Source organism: Salvelinus namaycush, chromosome 3 (genome assembly GCF_016432855.1).
Source record: "Salvelinus namaycush isolate Seneca chromosome 3, SaNama_1.0, whole genome shotgun sequence".
Lineage (NCBI taxonomy): Eukaryota > Metazoa > Chordata > Actinopteri > Salmoniformes > Salmonidae > Salvelinus > Salvelinus namaycush.
Window position 1 is genome coordinate 78,171,705 of NC_052309.1, and position 18,380 is coordinate 78,190,084.

General features: G+C 43.1%; 1 protein-coding gene across 1 annotated transcript; it reads left to right on the plus strand.

Moving 5' to 3' along the window:
* Positions 1-2,583: 2,583 nt before the first annotated feature.
* LOC120039503 (monocyte to macrophage differentiation factor-like) lies at positions 2,584-17,386 on the plus strand. Its single transcript, XM_038984921.1, has 7 exons — positions 2,584-2,989; positions 4,885-4,966; positions 5,212-5,372; positions 5,992-6,066; positions 14,178-14,279; positions 14,538-14,607; positions 15,722-17,386. Exons 1-7 carry the CDS (start codon positions 2,964-2,966, stop codon positions 15,923-15,925), a joined length of 720 nt encoding a protein of 239 aa, XP_038840849.1. The 5' UTR covers positions 2,584-2,963; the 3' UTR covers positions 15,926-17,386.
* Positions 17,387-18,380: the final 994 nt, after the last annotated feature.

The window sequence follows — 18,380 nt, forward strand, 5'->3', positions numbered from 1 at the left end:
GGGCATTGACAGCATGGCTATAACATACACTAATATATCCACCATGCCATGAATTGCAAAAAGCAGCCATTTTATTTCCATCTCTTTACTGAAACCTCAAAGGGCATAGCTATGTATTTAGATGTTTAGCCTTTTCACATTGACAACATTGATTCATCAAGCATCTGAATATCACACCTTTACATTTCTTGTCATCTTTGTCAGACAGAATTAGTGTTGTTGTTATTCTAAGTGTGAGGATGGGAATATTCCGTAGCTTTTCCTAGAGGTGTTTCCGGCCTATTGTAATCCACATTATTGGGATTCCCATGTCTTCCCTTTTTAGAGGTACTGCATTCCAGCATGAAACAGTAAACCAATTACAGAGCTGTTTAAACCTGGCATCACGTGTCTTCACAAAGCCTCTGTTATCCTGTGGGTAGTCCCACCAGTGTCTGTCTTACAGTAGCCACTAAAGATGTCATATTAACAGCATGGCCTGCTCTGTGCATGTACAGTACAGTACATTGCTGTTGGGCAGTATGGAGCATTGTTTGGTACTGTTGATCTACATGGTGTAGGGAGCTTTTACATCCTGGCAGAGGGCTTTGTTGGGCAAGCTTTGAGTGTTTAAAAGCAATCAATGAAAATAGGTCACACACAGCCTTTACAGTATATGTAGCCATAGTGTGACACAGAGGGTGATTCTTGTCAGATGCTTAGCATAATACCTGACCTGAGGGACCTTTAACCACACTTCCTCTGTAACATGAGCTCTTCCACTTGCACTGCCATTGTGGCTAGTGGAGTAAGTGAAATGGGTCTTCAGGTTGTTGACTGTGAGCAGAGTGGAGTAACGGATGAACTCTGCATGTGCCTCTAACATGTAACAGTGTCAGAAATAGAATGAGCTAAACACTGTTTTATAGCATATTTAGAACCACATGGACACTATGCCGAGCTGCTAAACCCTGTGTTTGTATGACAGAATGCCAACCTCCATGTCTCAGTCCTGTATCGCATTAGGGGTGTTAGCATGGCACCATGGGGGAACTGCAGCCTTGCAGCAAGAACAAGGAAACACTAAACCCTAACATATGGCTGCTCGCATCCTCCCGTTGTCTCTGCTAATGTCATTCTTAAAAACCCTGCCTGCCTGCCACCATCTCAGCTGTACTTCGACAGCTTGTAAACCATGAGCTCCTCCTGGGCTGGATAAACCACATTTGAACTGTCCAGTGCATGGTGTACCCTAGGGATAGGATCTTGTGCAAAAAGTGGATTTGACTTTCATGAACTACAATACACATTAGCCTAGGGCTACTTTTGTAATCCTTTGGCATCACAACATATAAAACCAGAGAGATGAATTCATACTTAGAGGCTTACCTGTCTGTCCAAAGATAACATGTGAAATCTTTCTCTAAGGGGTTGATTATACATCTTATTCTGAGTTTACCAACGCAAACATTTAAAAGGGATACATTTGGGAATGTTATCTTCTCATGCATAAATGTGCTGGTTATTAATGGTTCTGAAAGGTATTGTGCAATGCCACTGCGTTGAAGTTGAGTCAGTATGGGCTTATGTTTCACTCTGGTTGTAATAGCCCAAAGAGAAAAAAAACTGCAGGCATTTGTCAGTTTGAAACTCATTAAGCCTGCATATCGCACTTAAAGTCTTATGTAAACAGCTATGTGTTGTGTTATCTAATGCTGTTCCTGAATGATCCAGTTACATTACTGTCACTGTTATGTAACTCTATGGGTTAGAGAGTGCTCATCAGATACATTGCTGAGTTACAATGCCGTCACTGTTATGTAACTTCATGGTTAGAGAGTGCTCATCAGATACCTTGCTGATGTGCAATTCAACATAGGCTAGCAGCACATTGTTTTGTGTCCTGTCCACATACAGCACAACACAATTACCCATAGGGACATATTTGCATCTGATAACATTGTGAATTAATCTCTTTGCATGCAAGTATACATCTGTTGAAACAGGCCTATGATGTAATATCAGTTTATTTGCTCGGGTTTATTAGCACTGAGATAAACAGTCAATACTAAAAAGCTGAATTTAGAAAAATAAATGATTAATTCATGACACAGGACATGATATTGGACTCTGAACAGAATACAAAAATAAGTTTTTATGCATATTCAGGTTTTCGTCACTACTTGCCACACCCACAAAGTCATAAACCCCGGCAATTTATACAATTTCTCTTATTGAAATTAAAATCTGATTTCAAAACTAACGCTAACATTAACATTAACCACACTGCTAACCTTATGCCTAAACCGAACCTTAATTTAAGACCAAAAAGCTACTTTTGGTTCTCATTAATTTTTTCGATAAAGCGTTTTAACTTTAGGGATGTAGTAACTAGTGGAAACCCATATTTAGTGTTTGTTGCTGGTTGAAAAACAAAAGTAACTACTACTGTTACATCTGTCCATCATGGTGTTACAGATTTTGAGACCTCCTCCAGCCACCCACACTGTCATCAGATGTTTGATTGGTCTGATAGGACGAGGCCCCACACTTTTAGTGGTATTATTGGTTCAAGCATCCGTCATTCAAAATCTCTTTGCATGATCTAAACACATTTCAATCGTGGGAACAACGGGAACAACGCCGGTGTCTACAAGGGGACACAAGTGTCAGGAGGATATGTATTTGCTAAAATGATAGTATTAATGTAATCGATTGAAGCTAGTTTATATTTGCAGCACAATGGTATTAAGGAAAATACTAAAATAGTGTCTTGATGTATTGATTTGGACTGGGGGTATCTTATTATGTGCACAGATGACTGATTAGTTGATGACGATAGCTGGGCCTTCACTTTCTCTTGTTTTGGCTAGCTTTCTAATTTCCCATTTGGCTAGCTTGCTGATTTCCTATTTTTGACTGTAGCTCGCTAGCTAAATCTTGCTTCGTGATTTCCTCCCTTCGTTTTGCGTGAAGGCATTGAAATGAAGAGAGTGAACAGCCTTCAAAGGTGGGTTAGCTAAAAATGTGGCAGTTATCCAATGTTTGCATTATGATGAATTTAGCTATAGATAGATAGCTGGCATTCATTTATTCAGGCAAGTGGTTTTGTTAACGTAAGTGAACCTAGCTATTGGCATTTACTGAGCCTTATTCTTAGATGGATTGTTTCTTTGTAGCCATGAATGAAGCAGAAACATGGTTATTGTAGCATGCAGTACTATAGCCTACTAGCTACAATGTTTCCCACCAGGAAATGCGATATAGCGCAGGTAGATGGAATCCGGTAAAACAAGTCGCCATAATTGTCCAATCATGGCTTTGTAAATAATGGGTATATGTCCTTGATGAAGGGCAATTCCATGTTATCAGAGTGACGCTGAGACTCACTTTAAAATGTGTGGCAAACAAAAACGATTGAATGCAAAAAATAAATAAACATACACCTATATGCAAAAGTATAGTTTTAACAATTGCCACTGAACATTTGACAAAAATACTTATTTGAGGAACAGTGCAGATGCAAAGTTTGGTAACAGAATTACAGTAAAATCTCCCTCACTTTTTTCTGTGACCACGTTTTTCAAAAACTATTAAATAAGTACTTCGAATTAAGATTCAAAGATGATTGCATTAAGAATTAGGTTTCAGCTATGATATGACATCTTGAGTATGAACAAATCTGTTTTGGTTATTGAACTACACTAAGTGAAGTGGATCAATACCCGGTAACAGAATGACTGTAACAGATTGACATCATGGGTCTGTACTATACAGAAATGTATAATTATGAATATCATTCTCTTCATGGTGAAGTGTCCTATACAAAGGTAGAAAAATGTAATATCCTCCTTTGCATGTTTGAGTATTATTCTACACACTGGCTATTATTCAAAATGTTATTTTATTTATTTATTTAACCCTAATGAGCTCTGCCTCTATACATGACCAAATGTTGTTGGTCCAGACCGGACATTTAAATCATTTAGCAGACGCTCTTATCCAGAGCGACTTACAAATGTACCTTTTTTTAAATATTTTAACTAGGCAAGTCAGTTAAGAACAAATTCTTATTTTTCAATGACGGCCTAGGAACAGTGGGTTAACTGCCTGTTCAGGGGCAGAACGACAGATTTGTACCTTGTCAGCTCGGGGATTTGAACTTGCAACCTTTCGGTTACTAGTCCAACGCTCTAACCACTAGGCTACCCTGCCGCCCTGGACCACATCTCTACCAATCATAGATGTCTATGTTTCACAAGTTTGGACATTACAGTAAATTAAAGGTATAGTACAGTATAGTGCTGCAGAGTAGAGTATATAGTTCAATACAGCACAGTATAGTTCAGTCCAGAAGAGTATATTACATTATATGGTACGCTACTCATGTGCTCTACTGTACTGAACTTTACTTCCATCTCGGTGACCAGAAATCAAAGCTTTTGCATATTCCACATTTTTAGGATTTAAAATGGTTGAAAAATGTATCTATGCCTTAATTAAAAAAAATACAGACTCTTAGCTTTCATTTGGAACAAAATGTTATATGCTCCTATAAACTTCAGGTTGGTGCTGATGGGTCCTTTTACATGGAAATTACCTGAAACTAAACAACTTTTATTTTTTTCTTCGGTCAATAACTAAAATGTGAATGTACCAGTAGGCCTTCTTGTGTTAGTTATATGCTATTTTTCTTTGAGATGTACTGTATGTCAGTTTCTGGTCTTCTCGTGTTATTTTCCTGCTTCCTTCAATTGGCATGGCATACTGTTGCATGAACAACCCAGAAACAGTGTGGGAACAGCCCTGAATCAGGATAACCTCTAACACCAGTATTGTAACAGCCCCTAGTCCTCCCCGCTACCTGCCCCACTAACACTTGCTGCATGTTGCTGTATGTTTCAGGTTCATGAACAGGCGGGCCTCTGCTAACTGCCGCTACCAGCCCACCTGCTATGAGCATGCTGCAAACTGCTATACTCACGCGGTGAGTTCACGTTCCCTAAGTGTAGGCCTACTGTACAAAGACGGGTTTTCAAATGTCAGACCTCAATTGCTCTTTTTCCCATGCTTAATTCTATTGACGGAATTCTACCTGGTGTTGATAGGGTTATGGAGAAAACACATTTGACCAAAAACACTATCATTATAAACTACACTGAGTGTATGTTACAATGATAGTTTTCAACAGTTGGTAATGTTAATCTGTCTCCCTTTGTCTGTACCCTGCAGCTACTCATCGTACCAGCCGTTGTGGGCATGGCCCTGCTGCACCGGCTCTCAGACGACCGCTGGGAGAAGATCACAGCCTGGGTGTACGGCATGGCCCTGTGTGCCCTCTTCCTGGTCTCCACTGTGTTCCACATCATCACCTGGAAGAAGAGCCACATGAGGTGAGGAGGCAGAGGAATGTTCTATCACACTAGACCAGGGGTCTTCAACCTTTTCTTGCCAAGGGACCCCCTCCCAGGCAAAACGGCGACCCAGGGACCCCCTCCCAGGCAAAACGGCGACCCAGGGACCCCATCATACTTTAGCAAATATAATTTTTGACATGTCTTGTCTTATCATCAGGTGAATGGAAAGGAGAAGTAATCAACATTTTAAAATGAATAGATTTGTTTGATTATTTTGACCTCCCCACATTTGAATTGAAAGAGGAAGTGTAAACTCATAGCCTATTAGTTAGAAAGGTAACTCCAAACTCATTTTTGCGAAGAGCAGTTGCCTAGCGCTGGTTAAACAAAGGTTAGCCATGTGTTGGTAAAAATGAAAGTCCAAGCCAAGAGCTTACCAGCAGCACTTGTTGCAGTGGTAGCCTATTCGCGGGTGCTTATTCAAAGCCTATGTCAGATACTTCAGTGAGTTTAATTTGCAGTAACCGGTCTGACTACCTGAGTTATATTATACAGCACCCAGCACATAATAATTTTAATTGCATACTAGGTATGAGTGGGCAGATGCAATCAAAGACCAATGAGAGAAAAACTGAATGCTTGGTGTTGATTCTAGGTCTGTGGAGCACTGCTTTCATATGTGTGATAGAGTGGTCATCTATTTCTTCATCGCTGCCTCCTACACACCATGGTAAGTTCTATTTCTAATACCAATTTTGATATGTCACTTATGGGATGCACCTAAGGGGCGGATCTCAAGCCCGATGTATCCAATCACACAGCGTCTGTTGGAGACAGAGTGACGAATGAGGTGAGCCCCTCTCCTTCATTAAGGTAGCCACTCGCCTGCCAACTGGTCATTCTTGCCTCTACCTTGCGGAAGTGACCGCGTTCACTAAAAGCTCTCCTCAGCACAACTAGATTCCTGTCTTTCTAGTGAACTGTTTTCAGGCGAACCGTGAGGTTAACGCTGCCGAACTTAGAACCTCAGCTCTTGTCGATTTAGTGTTGAGTACTGACCGAAAGGAACATTTTTGCTTCGAGTAGAAGTCACTTTCTACTCGTTCAGCCTCCGGTTTTCAGGTAGTGCCACATGGCTAGCTACCGAGACTCGGTTAGCCCTCGCTTTGGCTAACTAGGCTAGCACACACCGTAAGGCTTTAACTAACCACTAACAAATGTCTAGCTCCCGCCTCAATGCTTAAGCTAACCTGGCTAGCTAGCTACAAAGCAAGCTAACCGCACCAGCCTTACTACCAGCAACACTGTACAATTGCTAGCTCTCTTCTCTTGTCTGGTTCAAATCTACTTTTACATGTTTGTATTAACTCCCTAAGGTTGATGTCTGCACCCCCGCGGAAATCGAATTAGCATAATAAAAAGATCCCCATAAAAATCTGTCAGTTTAAGCTAGAGATATGTATTATTTTGCATTGGATGCGTCTCAATCCCCCGCATCCACCTATGTAACACTTCCGCATCGGCGTTGAAAGGTGACAGAGCTAGAGCAGTGTTTGTCAGACCATGAGACATCCCGAAAATTGGTCTTCTCACAAAATCGTCTGTAGCGTTTGGGTTACAAACTATTGTTGACTATTGGCTATGACCTCCACAAGCATCTTGAGACTCGTCTGAAGTCTGTACAGCCAATCTGCTAACTTCTGCCTGTAGCGTCCGAACAGTTTGGGCTACACACTAATCTAACGTACATGTTGGTTGTTTTGGTCTAGGATGCCCACAGGCATCTCAAGAATCGTCTGAAGGTCCCTGGTTGCAATCGGAAAAATTTATGGAAGTAAATTATATATACAAAAGTATGTAGACACCGCTTCAAATTAGTGGATTCGGCAATTTCAGCCACACCCGTTGCTGACAGGTGTATACAATCGACTACACAGCCATGCATTCTCCATAGACATATATAGGCAGTAGAATGGCCTTACTGAATAGCAACTGTAAGTGCTGTTATTGTGAAGTGGAAACGTCTAGGAAAAACAACTGCTCAGCCGTGATGTGGCAGGCCGCCGAGTGCTGATGCGCGTAGTGCGTAAAAATCGTCTGTCCTCTGTTGCAACACTCACTACCGAAGTCCAAACTGCTACTGGAAGCAATGTCAGCACAATAACTGTTCGTCGGGAGCTTCATGAAATGGGTTTCCATGGCCGAGCAGCTGCATACAAGCCTAAGATCACCATGCTCAATGCCAAGCATCAGCTGGAATGGTGTAAGGCTCGCCGCCATTGGACTCTGGAGCAGTGGGAAACACGTTCTTTGGAGTAATGAATCACGCTTAACCAGCTGGTAGTACGACAAAATAATCTTGGCGGATGCCAGGAGAACACTACCTGCCCGAATGCATAGTGACAACTTTAAAGTTTGGTGGAGGAAGAATAATGGTCTAGGGCTGTTTTTCATGGTTTGGGCTAGGCCCCTTAGTTCCAGTGAAGGGAAATCTTAACACTACAGCATACAATGCCATTCTAGAAGATTCTGTGCTCCCAACTTTGTGGCAACAGTTTGGGGAAGGCCCTTTCCTGTTTCAGCATGACAATGCCCCTGTGCACAAAGCGACGTCCATACAGAAATGGTTTGTCGAGATCGGTGTGGAAGAACTTGAGCCCTGACCTCAGCCCCATTGAACATCTTTGGGATGAATTGGAACGCCGGCTGCGAGCCAGGCCTAATCGCCCAACATCAGTGAACGTCCTCACTAATGCTCTTGTGGCTGAATGGAAGCAAGTCCTCGCTGCAATGTTCCAACATCTAGTGGAAATCCTTCCCAGAAGAGTGGAGGCTGTTATAGCAGTAAAAGGTGGACAAACTCCATATTACTGCCCATGATTTTGGAATGTGATGTTTTACAAGCAGGTGTCCACATAGTGGATGTAGTGTAGTGTAGTGTATATAAAGTGCATTTGGGAAGTGTTCAGACTCTTTTTCCCACATTTTGTTACGTTACAGCCTTATTCTAAAATGGATTAAATAAATAAAAATCCTCATCAAGCTACACCATAATGGGCTCCCGAGTGGCGCAGCAGTCTAAGGCACTGCATCTCGGTGCTAGAGGAATCACTACAGATACCCTGGTTCGAATCCAGGCTGTATCACAACCGGCCGTGATTGGGAGTCCCATAAGGCGGTGCACAATTGGCCCAGCGTCATCCGGGTTCTTAACTGACTTGACTAGTTAAATAAAATAAATAACAAAGAAAAAAACGTTTTTTTTTTAAATGCTTGCAAATGTATTAAAAATATAAAAACCTATACCTTATTTACATAAGTATTCAGACCCTTTGCAATGAGACTCGAAATTGAGCTCAGGTGCATCCTGTTTCCATTGATCATCCTTGAGATGTTTCTACAACTTGATTGGAGTCCACAGAGTCTCTTCCTAGAGCTGGCCTCCCAGCTCAACTGAGCAATCAGGGGAGAAGGGCCTTGGTCAGGGAGGTGACCAAGAACCCAATGGTCACTCTGACAGAGCTCCAGAGTTCCTATGTGGAGATGTGACAACCTTCTAGAAGGATAACCATCTGTGCAGCACCACCAATCAGGCCTTTATGGTTGAGTGGCCAGATGGAAGCAACTCCTCAGTAAAAGGCACATGACAGTTTGCCAAAAGGTCCGTAATGGACTCAGACCATGAGAAACAAGATTCTCTCATCTGATGAAACCAAAATTGAACTCTTTGGCCTGAATGCCAAGTGTCATGTCTGGAGGAAACCTGGCACCATCCCTACGATGAAGCATGGTGGTGGCAGCATCATACTGTGGGGATGTTTTTCAGCGGCAGGGACTGGGAGACTAGTCAAGATCGAGGGACATATGATTGGAGCAAAGTACAGAGAGATCCTTGATGAAAAGTTATCTGTAGCAGGTTAGGACCTCAGACAAAGGGCAAAGGTTCACCTTCCAGCAGGACAATGGCCCTAAGCACACAGCCAAGACAACGCAGGAGTGGCTTCAAGACAAGTCTCAATGTCCTTGAGTGGCCCAGCCAGAGCCCGGAGTTGAACCCGATCTAACATTTCTGGAGAGACCTGAAAATAGTTCTGCAGTGAAGCTCCCCATCCAACCTGACAGAGCTTGAGAGGCTCTGAAGATAAGAATGGGAGAAACTCTCCAAATACAGGTGTGCCAAGCTTGTATCGCCATACCCAAGAAGACTCGAGGCTGTAATTGCTGCCAAAGTTGTTTCAATAAAGTACTGAGTAAATAGTCTGAATACTTACGTAAATGTTATAGTTCAGTTTTGTATTTTTAATATATTTGCTAACATTTCTGAAAAACTGTTTTTGCTTTGTCATGGGGTATTGTGTGTAGTTGGGGGGGAGACTATTTTAATCAATTTTAGAATAAGGCTGTAACGTAACAAAATGTGGAAAAAGTAAAGGGGTCTGATTTACTTTCTGAATGCACTGTATATGGAGACTGTTTAGTGCCAAAAATAAGGGGTTTAATACATGTATCTGGGACTATATGTTGTACCATGTAGTCAATTCGTTTGTATGGGCCAATAGCAGTAAGGCCCCAAATAATTTTTGATTAAATACATTTTTTATATATTTTTTTGATACCTCAAGGGGTCTTAAAATTCCCAATCAAATAGCAAAATGATCCTTGGTATGACCTTCTTTAAAATAATTCCATATAGCTTAGTAGTAGCTCAAGTCCCGATGTCTCTGTATCGATTGGCCAGCTCTGGAAAAATACTCCTATCCCGCATGGCCCCGCTAAGAAACTGCTTCCCACGGTGACAGCCTGCCTCAGAGAGGCTAGGAGCTCATGGAATAAGCCCCTTACCAGCAGCATCCTGGCTAGGGGTTCCCTAGCAAGGACATGTATGATCTGGGTTTCGCAACCCTCCCAAGGTGGAGCCGTCACTGGCGGACCACCTCCACCCCACACGCTGTGCTGCTAGCACTACTGGCACTTCCCTCCCTGGAAAGATGGATCACTTTATTGCCTCCATTTTCCATAAGACATACAGAGCTTTGGACCTTTAAATCTGAGAACTTAACGTGACCTCTTTATTGTTGGCCTACCAGGCAGAGTTGCAGGAGGATGTGGGGGAAGCAACTGGATTCAGGTACTCTGAATCCAGTTTCTTGGGATGAGATCTGTATGGCTACAGATCTAAAACTCTGTGCCTCCCATAATGCTATCCAAGGCTGTGGTCATACTATGAGTCTGGCGGTGGTGGGAGAATGGGCTCTTTGGCTAAGCTTATCCAGCTTGACAGACAAAGAAAAAGTGGACCTCCTGTGATACCCAAGGAGTTGTTTGGCCCGCTGTCGCCACCATGCAGCAGAAGTGCAACATGTGTATGGAAGAAGGTGAAACCTTCAACTTCTGCCTACCCCGCAAACCCGGCCCTTTGGCAGCCACTGCAACTCATCTTAGCCTCACAGCAAGGACAGGGCAGCAAGCTGGCCTAAACCCCAGCGACACAGCAGACTGCCAATACCCAGGCTAAGCCCTTGAATCAAGGCAAACCTGAAGCCAAACAATCCTTTTCTGCGGCCTCAGCAAGGTTCCGCCCTCCTAAGGGGTGCAAGAAGTGCCAGTCAAACTAGGTCACAGCCCTAAGTGGCAGAGGAGGATAGTGTGCAAAGCCTACGGTCTCTCTCTCGGGTTTAACGTAAGCTGTCCCTCCCTCTCGCGTGACAGTGGTGAGGCACATCTGTAAAAAATAATAATAATATGTATACACTATTCCCTTTTGCAACAGCGCACTTTCGTGACATTGCTCACATGGGAAGATGGAGGATGTGCACTCTTACCACGAGTGCCATCCCCCTTGGACTCTCCGCTTGGCACCTTCTCAGGTTTTAGCCAGGGATGAAAAAGTTAGCATGTCCGTTCTCCCTCCGGTCTCTTCTGACATACGGAGCTGGATAACAGATTGCCTTTTGCTATTATACCATGGCGTCCTTATTTTTCCTTGCCTTACGGCATTGTTGCCTCTAACTGTCTTTTGCACTAGCAACACAGTAAAAACAGGCTAATGTGGGCACCTCCTCGGTACTACCACCAGGAGGCGCCATCACAAACTGAGCAAGGCAGGGGAGAAACCTTGCACCTTTCTTTGTTTTCATAGTGACAAACAGGAAATCAGGTTTCCGGGGTTCACTTTAAGGACCAAAGTCTTTTTTTGGGCAATTTTATGGCAACTTAGCTCTATTGATAGAAAACTATTTTTGTTGAGCTATAGGACAGTCAGTACAGTATTCCAAAAATAAGAGGGGGGGAAATGGTTACCTTTGCTGGGCCCCGGAGCCCCAGACAGCAATCTGGTACACCAAGTCCAATGCGCTCTGGCGTTTTTTCCTTGTCCCGTTCTTACCTGCGCTTGGTTTGTGCAGTCTGAGATTAGGTCAGCTCCACCTTTGCTTTCTGAATGAGCGGCTGAGGGGATCTTCGCTCATTCTAACCCTCCCTTCCGGGGTAGGGCCAAAACAGAGCAGACACATACAGGCAACTGCCAAAATAAAGGAAACACCAACATAAAGGGTCTTAATAGGGCGTTGGGCCTCCACGAGCCGCCAGAACAGCTTCGATGTACCTTGGCATAGTTTCTGCAAGTGTCTGGAACTCTATTGAAGGGATGCGACACAATTCTTCCACGAGAGGCTTTGATGGTGGTGGCTGTCTCAGGCGCCACTCCAGAATCTCCCATATTGGGTGGAGATCTGGTGACTCGCTCACACACACACACACACACACACACACACACACACACACACACACGCTTTAAACCCCCTATGCTTCTTTGAGACCCCTCTTTCAAAGACAATGAACTAATGGGCAACTGGGCATTTTCATACATGAGCATGATGGGATGTTAATTGCTTAATTAACTCAGGAACCACACCTAAGTGGAAGCACCTGCTTTCAATATGCTTTGTATCCCTCATTTTCTCAAGTGTTTCCTTTATTTTGGCAGTTACCTGTAGCTGATCTATTGCTTAGGATTAGGATCTGGGTAACCAGCATGTTTCCTTCTTTCTTTTGGCTACACGCGGGCGTTAGTCACTCCATTGGCCGGTCTCTCTCGCGCAAAGAACCCCGCTCGGTGACATGAAATAGCCATACCTATTGCCACCTGCAGTCAAAGAGGATCAAGCATGTTTTGCAAGAAACATTCATGCTCATATGCCTTCGACCCATTATGAGGTATCCTAGTTAACTGGGACACTCTTTGCCTTACCCCCCCCCCCCCCCCCCCCCCCCCCCCCCCCCGTGGCGTTATTATGCCCCGGGGTGAGCATGACACTCGCATGCTGGCACTTCAAACCAGTCCCTGAGAACCCGGCCTCCCCATCTATCCAGACTGACTCGAGTAGACACTGTTAGAAGCGTCAACCCTATAATGGTCTTTTGGAGACCCTGTCCCTAAATTATGATTAGGCACCACTAGGGGTGGAAGCGACGGCACACCCTCTCAAGGGTAATGCCCTATGCTTTTTCTCTTTCCTAGGCCTGACACCCCCACTCTAAGCAGAGTGAGGTAACAGGCTTATCCCTGATCTTTGACCCCTGCAATGGCCAGGTGCACCCTGGTTAGCGGAGACCACTCTCCTGCTCTATAACCAGTCCTGGTAGCCACTGTTATGCAGGGATCCACGGACCCTAACATACGGAAAGATTTGTACCCTCACCCAGTAGCCGTGACCCTCTGAGCATAGCCCGTGGGAGGATAAATCTGAATGCGACAAGCCGGCCACTCAAGATCTTTCACAATCCAGAGTGCCAGTGCCCCACATACATGCCCATTGTTTGGAGAAACAGACAATGCGTTTTTTGGAGAAGTGGTGTAACTTACACAGACCATTCCTTAAATGCTCCGTATGCTTCATTGCAGGACCTTTTTGGACAGAGGGAAGCTCTCCAAACGTCCAGTTGACTGGTGTCTCGCCTGTCACACAGGCCTCGACAGATGTTATACTTCTCTTTCTAACCCGCTTTACCGTCTGCCCTATGCCTACAAAACGAATAAGTGGGCTGTACTCACTGGCAGCCAACCTCTGCGTTTTTTTGTGGGCACCTCCCTGCAAAGGGAGGCCCCCTACATTGTTAACGGCTATATTGAGATAGTGTAGGCTATTGTATTGGAAAATATAATAGCAAGGTTACAGCCCAGAAGGGCTCATTCCACTAGAGATATGACTACCTCTTGGACACTGGTCTAAGGATCTCCTTAGGGGAGATTTGCGCTATAGCATGTTGGGCCACCCCTCATATGTTTGTGGTCTTCACCGACTGGATGTCACTGCACCTTCGTAGGGCATACTCCCTCAGTGTCATAGCCTCTGAGGGGGTGATGCTGTTGGAGCTACCCTGGCTTCAGAGAGCATGTCTGTGTTATGGGAGTTGACCATATCCCATAAGTGACACATCGAAACAAGTATAAGAAATAAAACTTTTGGTTACTTGTATAACCCTGGTTCTATGAGAATATGAGTGAGATGTGTCACCACTTTTCGCGAGAGCGCAAGGACTAGAGACATGATTGAAAATGACCAGTTGGCTGGCGAGTGGCTCCCTTTATGGAGGAGAGGGGCTCACCTCATTCGCCAATCGACCAGTCTGTCTTCAACAGACGCTGTGTGATTGGATAATTTGAGCCTGTGACCCGACCCTTAGGCATATTCCGTAAGTGACACATGTCACTGGTATTCTCATAGAACCGGGGTTACACAAGTAATTCAAAATGATCTCATGTATGTGATGAGGATCCTGTAGTTGGTATGTTTCCCTAGGCTAAAGTGTGGAATGAACATCATCTTTCTCTCCTGCCAGGTTGAATCTTCGTGAGCTTGGCCCACTCGCAGTTCACATGCGTTGGTTTGTATGGCTAATGGCTGGGGCAGGAACGATATACGTCTTCAACTACCACGAAAAGTCAGTATAATAACCTTTCTGCATTTTAATGATGCCTTTTTTGCAATGTAAATATATATTTTTTTACTAAATCTTCAGTGGAGTAATTGGATATGTACAGACTACGGTCTCAATGAATCCTATAACAATGAAGCTGATGAACAGGGCCATTGTTATATCTGCTAACCATCATCACTTTTTTGTTCTCAATTTTGTAGTTTTTCTGGTGATAGGTAGGTCTTTTTTTAATATGGAATATTCTGTGTTTTTTTGTTCTAGGTATAAAGTTGTTGAGCTCGCCTTCTATTTGACTATGGGTTTTTTCCCTGCGTTGGTTGTGACATCAATGGTAACGTACTCAGTTTTACATATTGACTTTCTGCTGTAATCTCCTTACTCAGTCACCACCCACACTCACAGCGGTAGTGGCAGTGCTGCTTACATTTGCATCTGCTGCTTACTGTTTGCTTTGACACTCTGTTTCGAGCTATCTGGCAGATGCATTAAACATGACCGGTTTTACATAACTTAATTAAAATGGCCCTAGAAAATCTGGAATCTGTCAATTCCACCAAACCAGTATCTACATATGTGAAAACAGCGCATTTCTATGATCTGTGGTTAAAAAAATAAGGTCCTAAAAAATGCTTCTCTGTGACATCACAGGGTAGGAATAAAAGGGAAAAACTGATTTTCAAAACCTGCAATGAGTTTCTTGCCCAAGGGAGGGTATTTTCTTGCTCCCCACGTCTCCGTCAAGCTCATAGTGTTTGAAAATCACTGTTTTTAAAATGGTTCAACTTTTGATGATGTCATCTGGTAGAACTGTTCACTTCATTTTTTTTCTATAAAACTTAGAAATGGGCCGTTGACACTGGAGTTGTGCTGGAGATAGTGAAAATGAGGTTGAAAAGTGGTGGAGTTGTTCTAAGGTGCTCTATCGTTTTGCACCTTTGTAATGCCTACCGTCATCTGGTGTTCTTGCAAAAACATCAAGTTAATGAATTTGTTAATGTGTGTATTAGTGACTTACTATACATTTATCAGTAGCATCCATCACCAAGGCGTAGTGATCACAGCCTCCATCACCACCCTTCACTTGTGTACCACTATATCCCTCAAACTCAACTCTGGACCTTGAAGCCAGACCCACTGCATTTTTTAAATTATTCCCCTCTAATCAGGGGCTGATTTAGACCTGGGACACCAGCTGTGTGCAATTAATTATTAGGTAGGACAGAAAATCACCAGGCTCCGGACCTCGTAGGGTAAGAGTTGAATAGCCCTGCGCTATATGATCAGCAGAATATCTGTTCAGCTTCCTATGCCCCCCTGTGGACTTCTTGTGGTAGTTCACTCAGACTCCAAAGGTTTTTAGGGGTTGTATTACTGTACTATATGCTGAACCTTGGAGAATAATATTCTAGTCCTTTACATGAGATTTTCCCCCAAATTTTCCACAGAACAACACGGATGGACTGTATGAGTTGGCCTGTGGGGGACTCATCTATTGCCTGGGCGTGATCTTCTTCAAGTCGGACGGGGTCATCCCGTTTGCCCATGCCATCTGGCACGTGTTTGTGGCGCTGGCTGCAGCCTTGCACTACTACGCTATCTGGAAGTACCTCTACAGGAGTCCCCCTGCTAATACTATTCGGGACGCCTGACCCCCACCGCGTCAAGTAGGCTAACTGAAAACACAGTGCCCTCCAGTGCCTCTCGACATAGGCACCAGCTAATAAAGACTCCCACAACTGCCCACCGAGGATGCAACCACAGCTGGAAAGTTTACGAAAACGACCATGCATTGTTTACTGTTTTCAGGTAGGGAACAGTTTTTCGGTTTATCTTTGACTGTACAAACTTTGAACAAAGGTTATTTGTAATTCTGTTTTTGTACAACTGTTATTCATTTGGAACCCCCAATCAACTAAAATGATCAACTTTTGACTTCCATTTGGAAATTGTTCTCATCTTCTACACATAATGATACATTGGGCTGTATTGATATCAGTGTTTTGTATCACTTCACATTCCATACTTAGTATCATCTGTCATTTGTAGTGATTTTGTCAGTCATCTTATTGATTGGAAAGCAGCTGGGAAGGACATTCAATTGAGTTGGGCTTTTCACTCTGAGGTAAATGTGCACTGTACACATTGGACACAAAATGTCTGAATCAGTATTTATCAGTATCTAAGTGCAGTCTTATTTTTCAGAAGCACTTTTGTATGATAAGAACCACAAAGAACCATTGAATATGATGTTTAATAAGTACTCTGATTTGTGTAATTGTATTATTTTTCACAAATATGGAGCCTTCAGAAGGTGAATATTTGAGTTGGTATAGCTTTTAAAAAGGGTCTCTGATTGGACTGAACTTCCAGAAAGATACATCTGAGATGTCCTGAACTTCTGCACATATTATCACTGCTGCCACTTTTATGGTATAGTAGATAGTTCCATTATATCACACACTTCCTGAATAAAAACTCTCCTCACATCCTAATTTTACCCTTCTGTATTAATTTTCACCTGTTATGTGTTTTTGGATCTTCAATGGTACTGCATTCCCTACCTTTCTTTTGAGGAGTATTTGCCATTTCAGTTGAGAAACTATGAAGACCAGTACCATTATACTATGAAGTTGAATTGATTGAGAAATGTGGCATGTACAACCAACCCTATAATGATTTTTAATGAATGGTAGATTTATCAATTTTTAGCTTTCTCACTTGTTTTTCAAATTGCCAGAGACAGTTTTTGGAACAGGTGTTCACAAATTTCCCTTGTGTTAAACACTGTACAGCCCTTGGTGAGCATGCCTTTGTTTTTCCCCTCCCTGACATTTTGTTAGCTATGCTAAGTGGAGAAATCAGATGATTTTGTTATGGATTGTAGCCATTCTGAAATGTCTTGCTCCCTTTACCACAATGTTTTGTAATATTTGTATATTCTGTTTTGGCACATGATCCCGTACTGGCCTTTTTAGGGAAAACATCTGCTTCTCGTTAACTCTCTACTTTATCCATTGGGTGTATTGGTGCTGTACATATAGAAAACAATGTTCACTCTGTAAGAAATTGGTTACTAATGTGTTGATGAAAAATAAATGCCCTCAACATCATTCCTTTCGTCTCAGTTTGTCCATGTCTTGTAAATGTGTACTAGATCTATAGGTTGAAACTATAGCTGACCTCTGGGGGCTTGTCACAGCACTTCATACAGACAGAAAACACATTTCTCCATTGTTCTGTGTAGGAAACCAAACCTTCATTAAAGGAGTTGCATTTCCTCCATGGATTTCCTCCTCCTTAGCTCATTTCCTCCATGGACAGAATGGTAGCCAGACAGAGTCCCAACAAGAGACCTTCCAATCACTGACCTTGATGCTTGAGACAGCTGCTGGGCCTGGGAGCTTTTTGATCAATCAGACTGGCAGGTGGATGAGGAAAACACACAAGCCACTGAAATGTTGATACCAGCGGTTTCATTCATTTAGTACCATGTTCTGAACATACCACAACTGACAACCCAGCCACCTGTAAATGTTTTTTACTCCTTTAGAAATACTAGTTATGTGACATTACTTTCCTAAATGTATGCTAAACATTAGGAACAACTTCCTAATATTGAGTTGCACCCTTTTGACCTCAGAACAGCCTCAATTTGCTGGGGCATGGACTCTACAAGGTGTCAAATGCGTTCCACAGGGATGTTGGCCCATGTTGACACCAAAGCTTCCCACAGTTGTCAAGTTGGTTGGATGTCCTTTGGGTGGTAGACCATTCTTGAAACACACAGCAAACTGTTGAGCGTGAAAAATCCAAAACCGTTGCGCCCGGCACCGACTACCATACCCCTTCAAAGGACCTTAAATCTTTTGTCTTGCCCATTCACCCTCTGAACAGCACAGATACACAATCCATGTCTCAGTTATCTCGAGGCATAAAAATCCTTCTTTAACCTGTCTCCTCCCCTTTATCTACAGTGATTGAAGTGGATTTAAAAAAGTGGCATTAATAAGGGATCATATCTTTCATCTGGATTCACCTGGTCAGTCTATGTCATGGAAAGGGCAGGTGTTAATGTTTTTTTATAAACTGGGTGGTTCGGGCCCT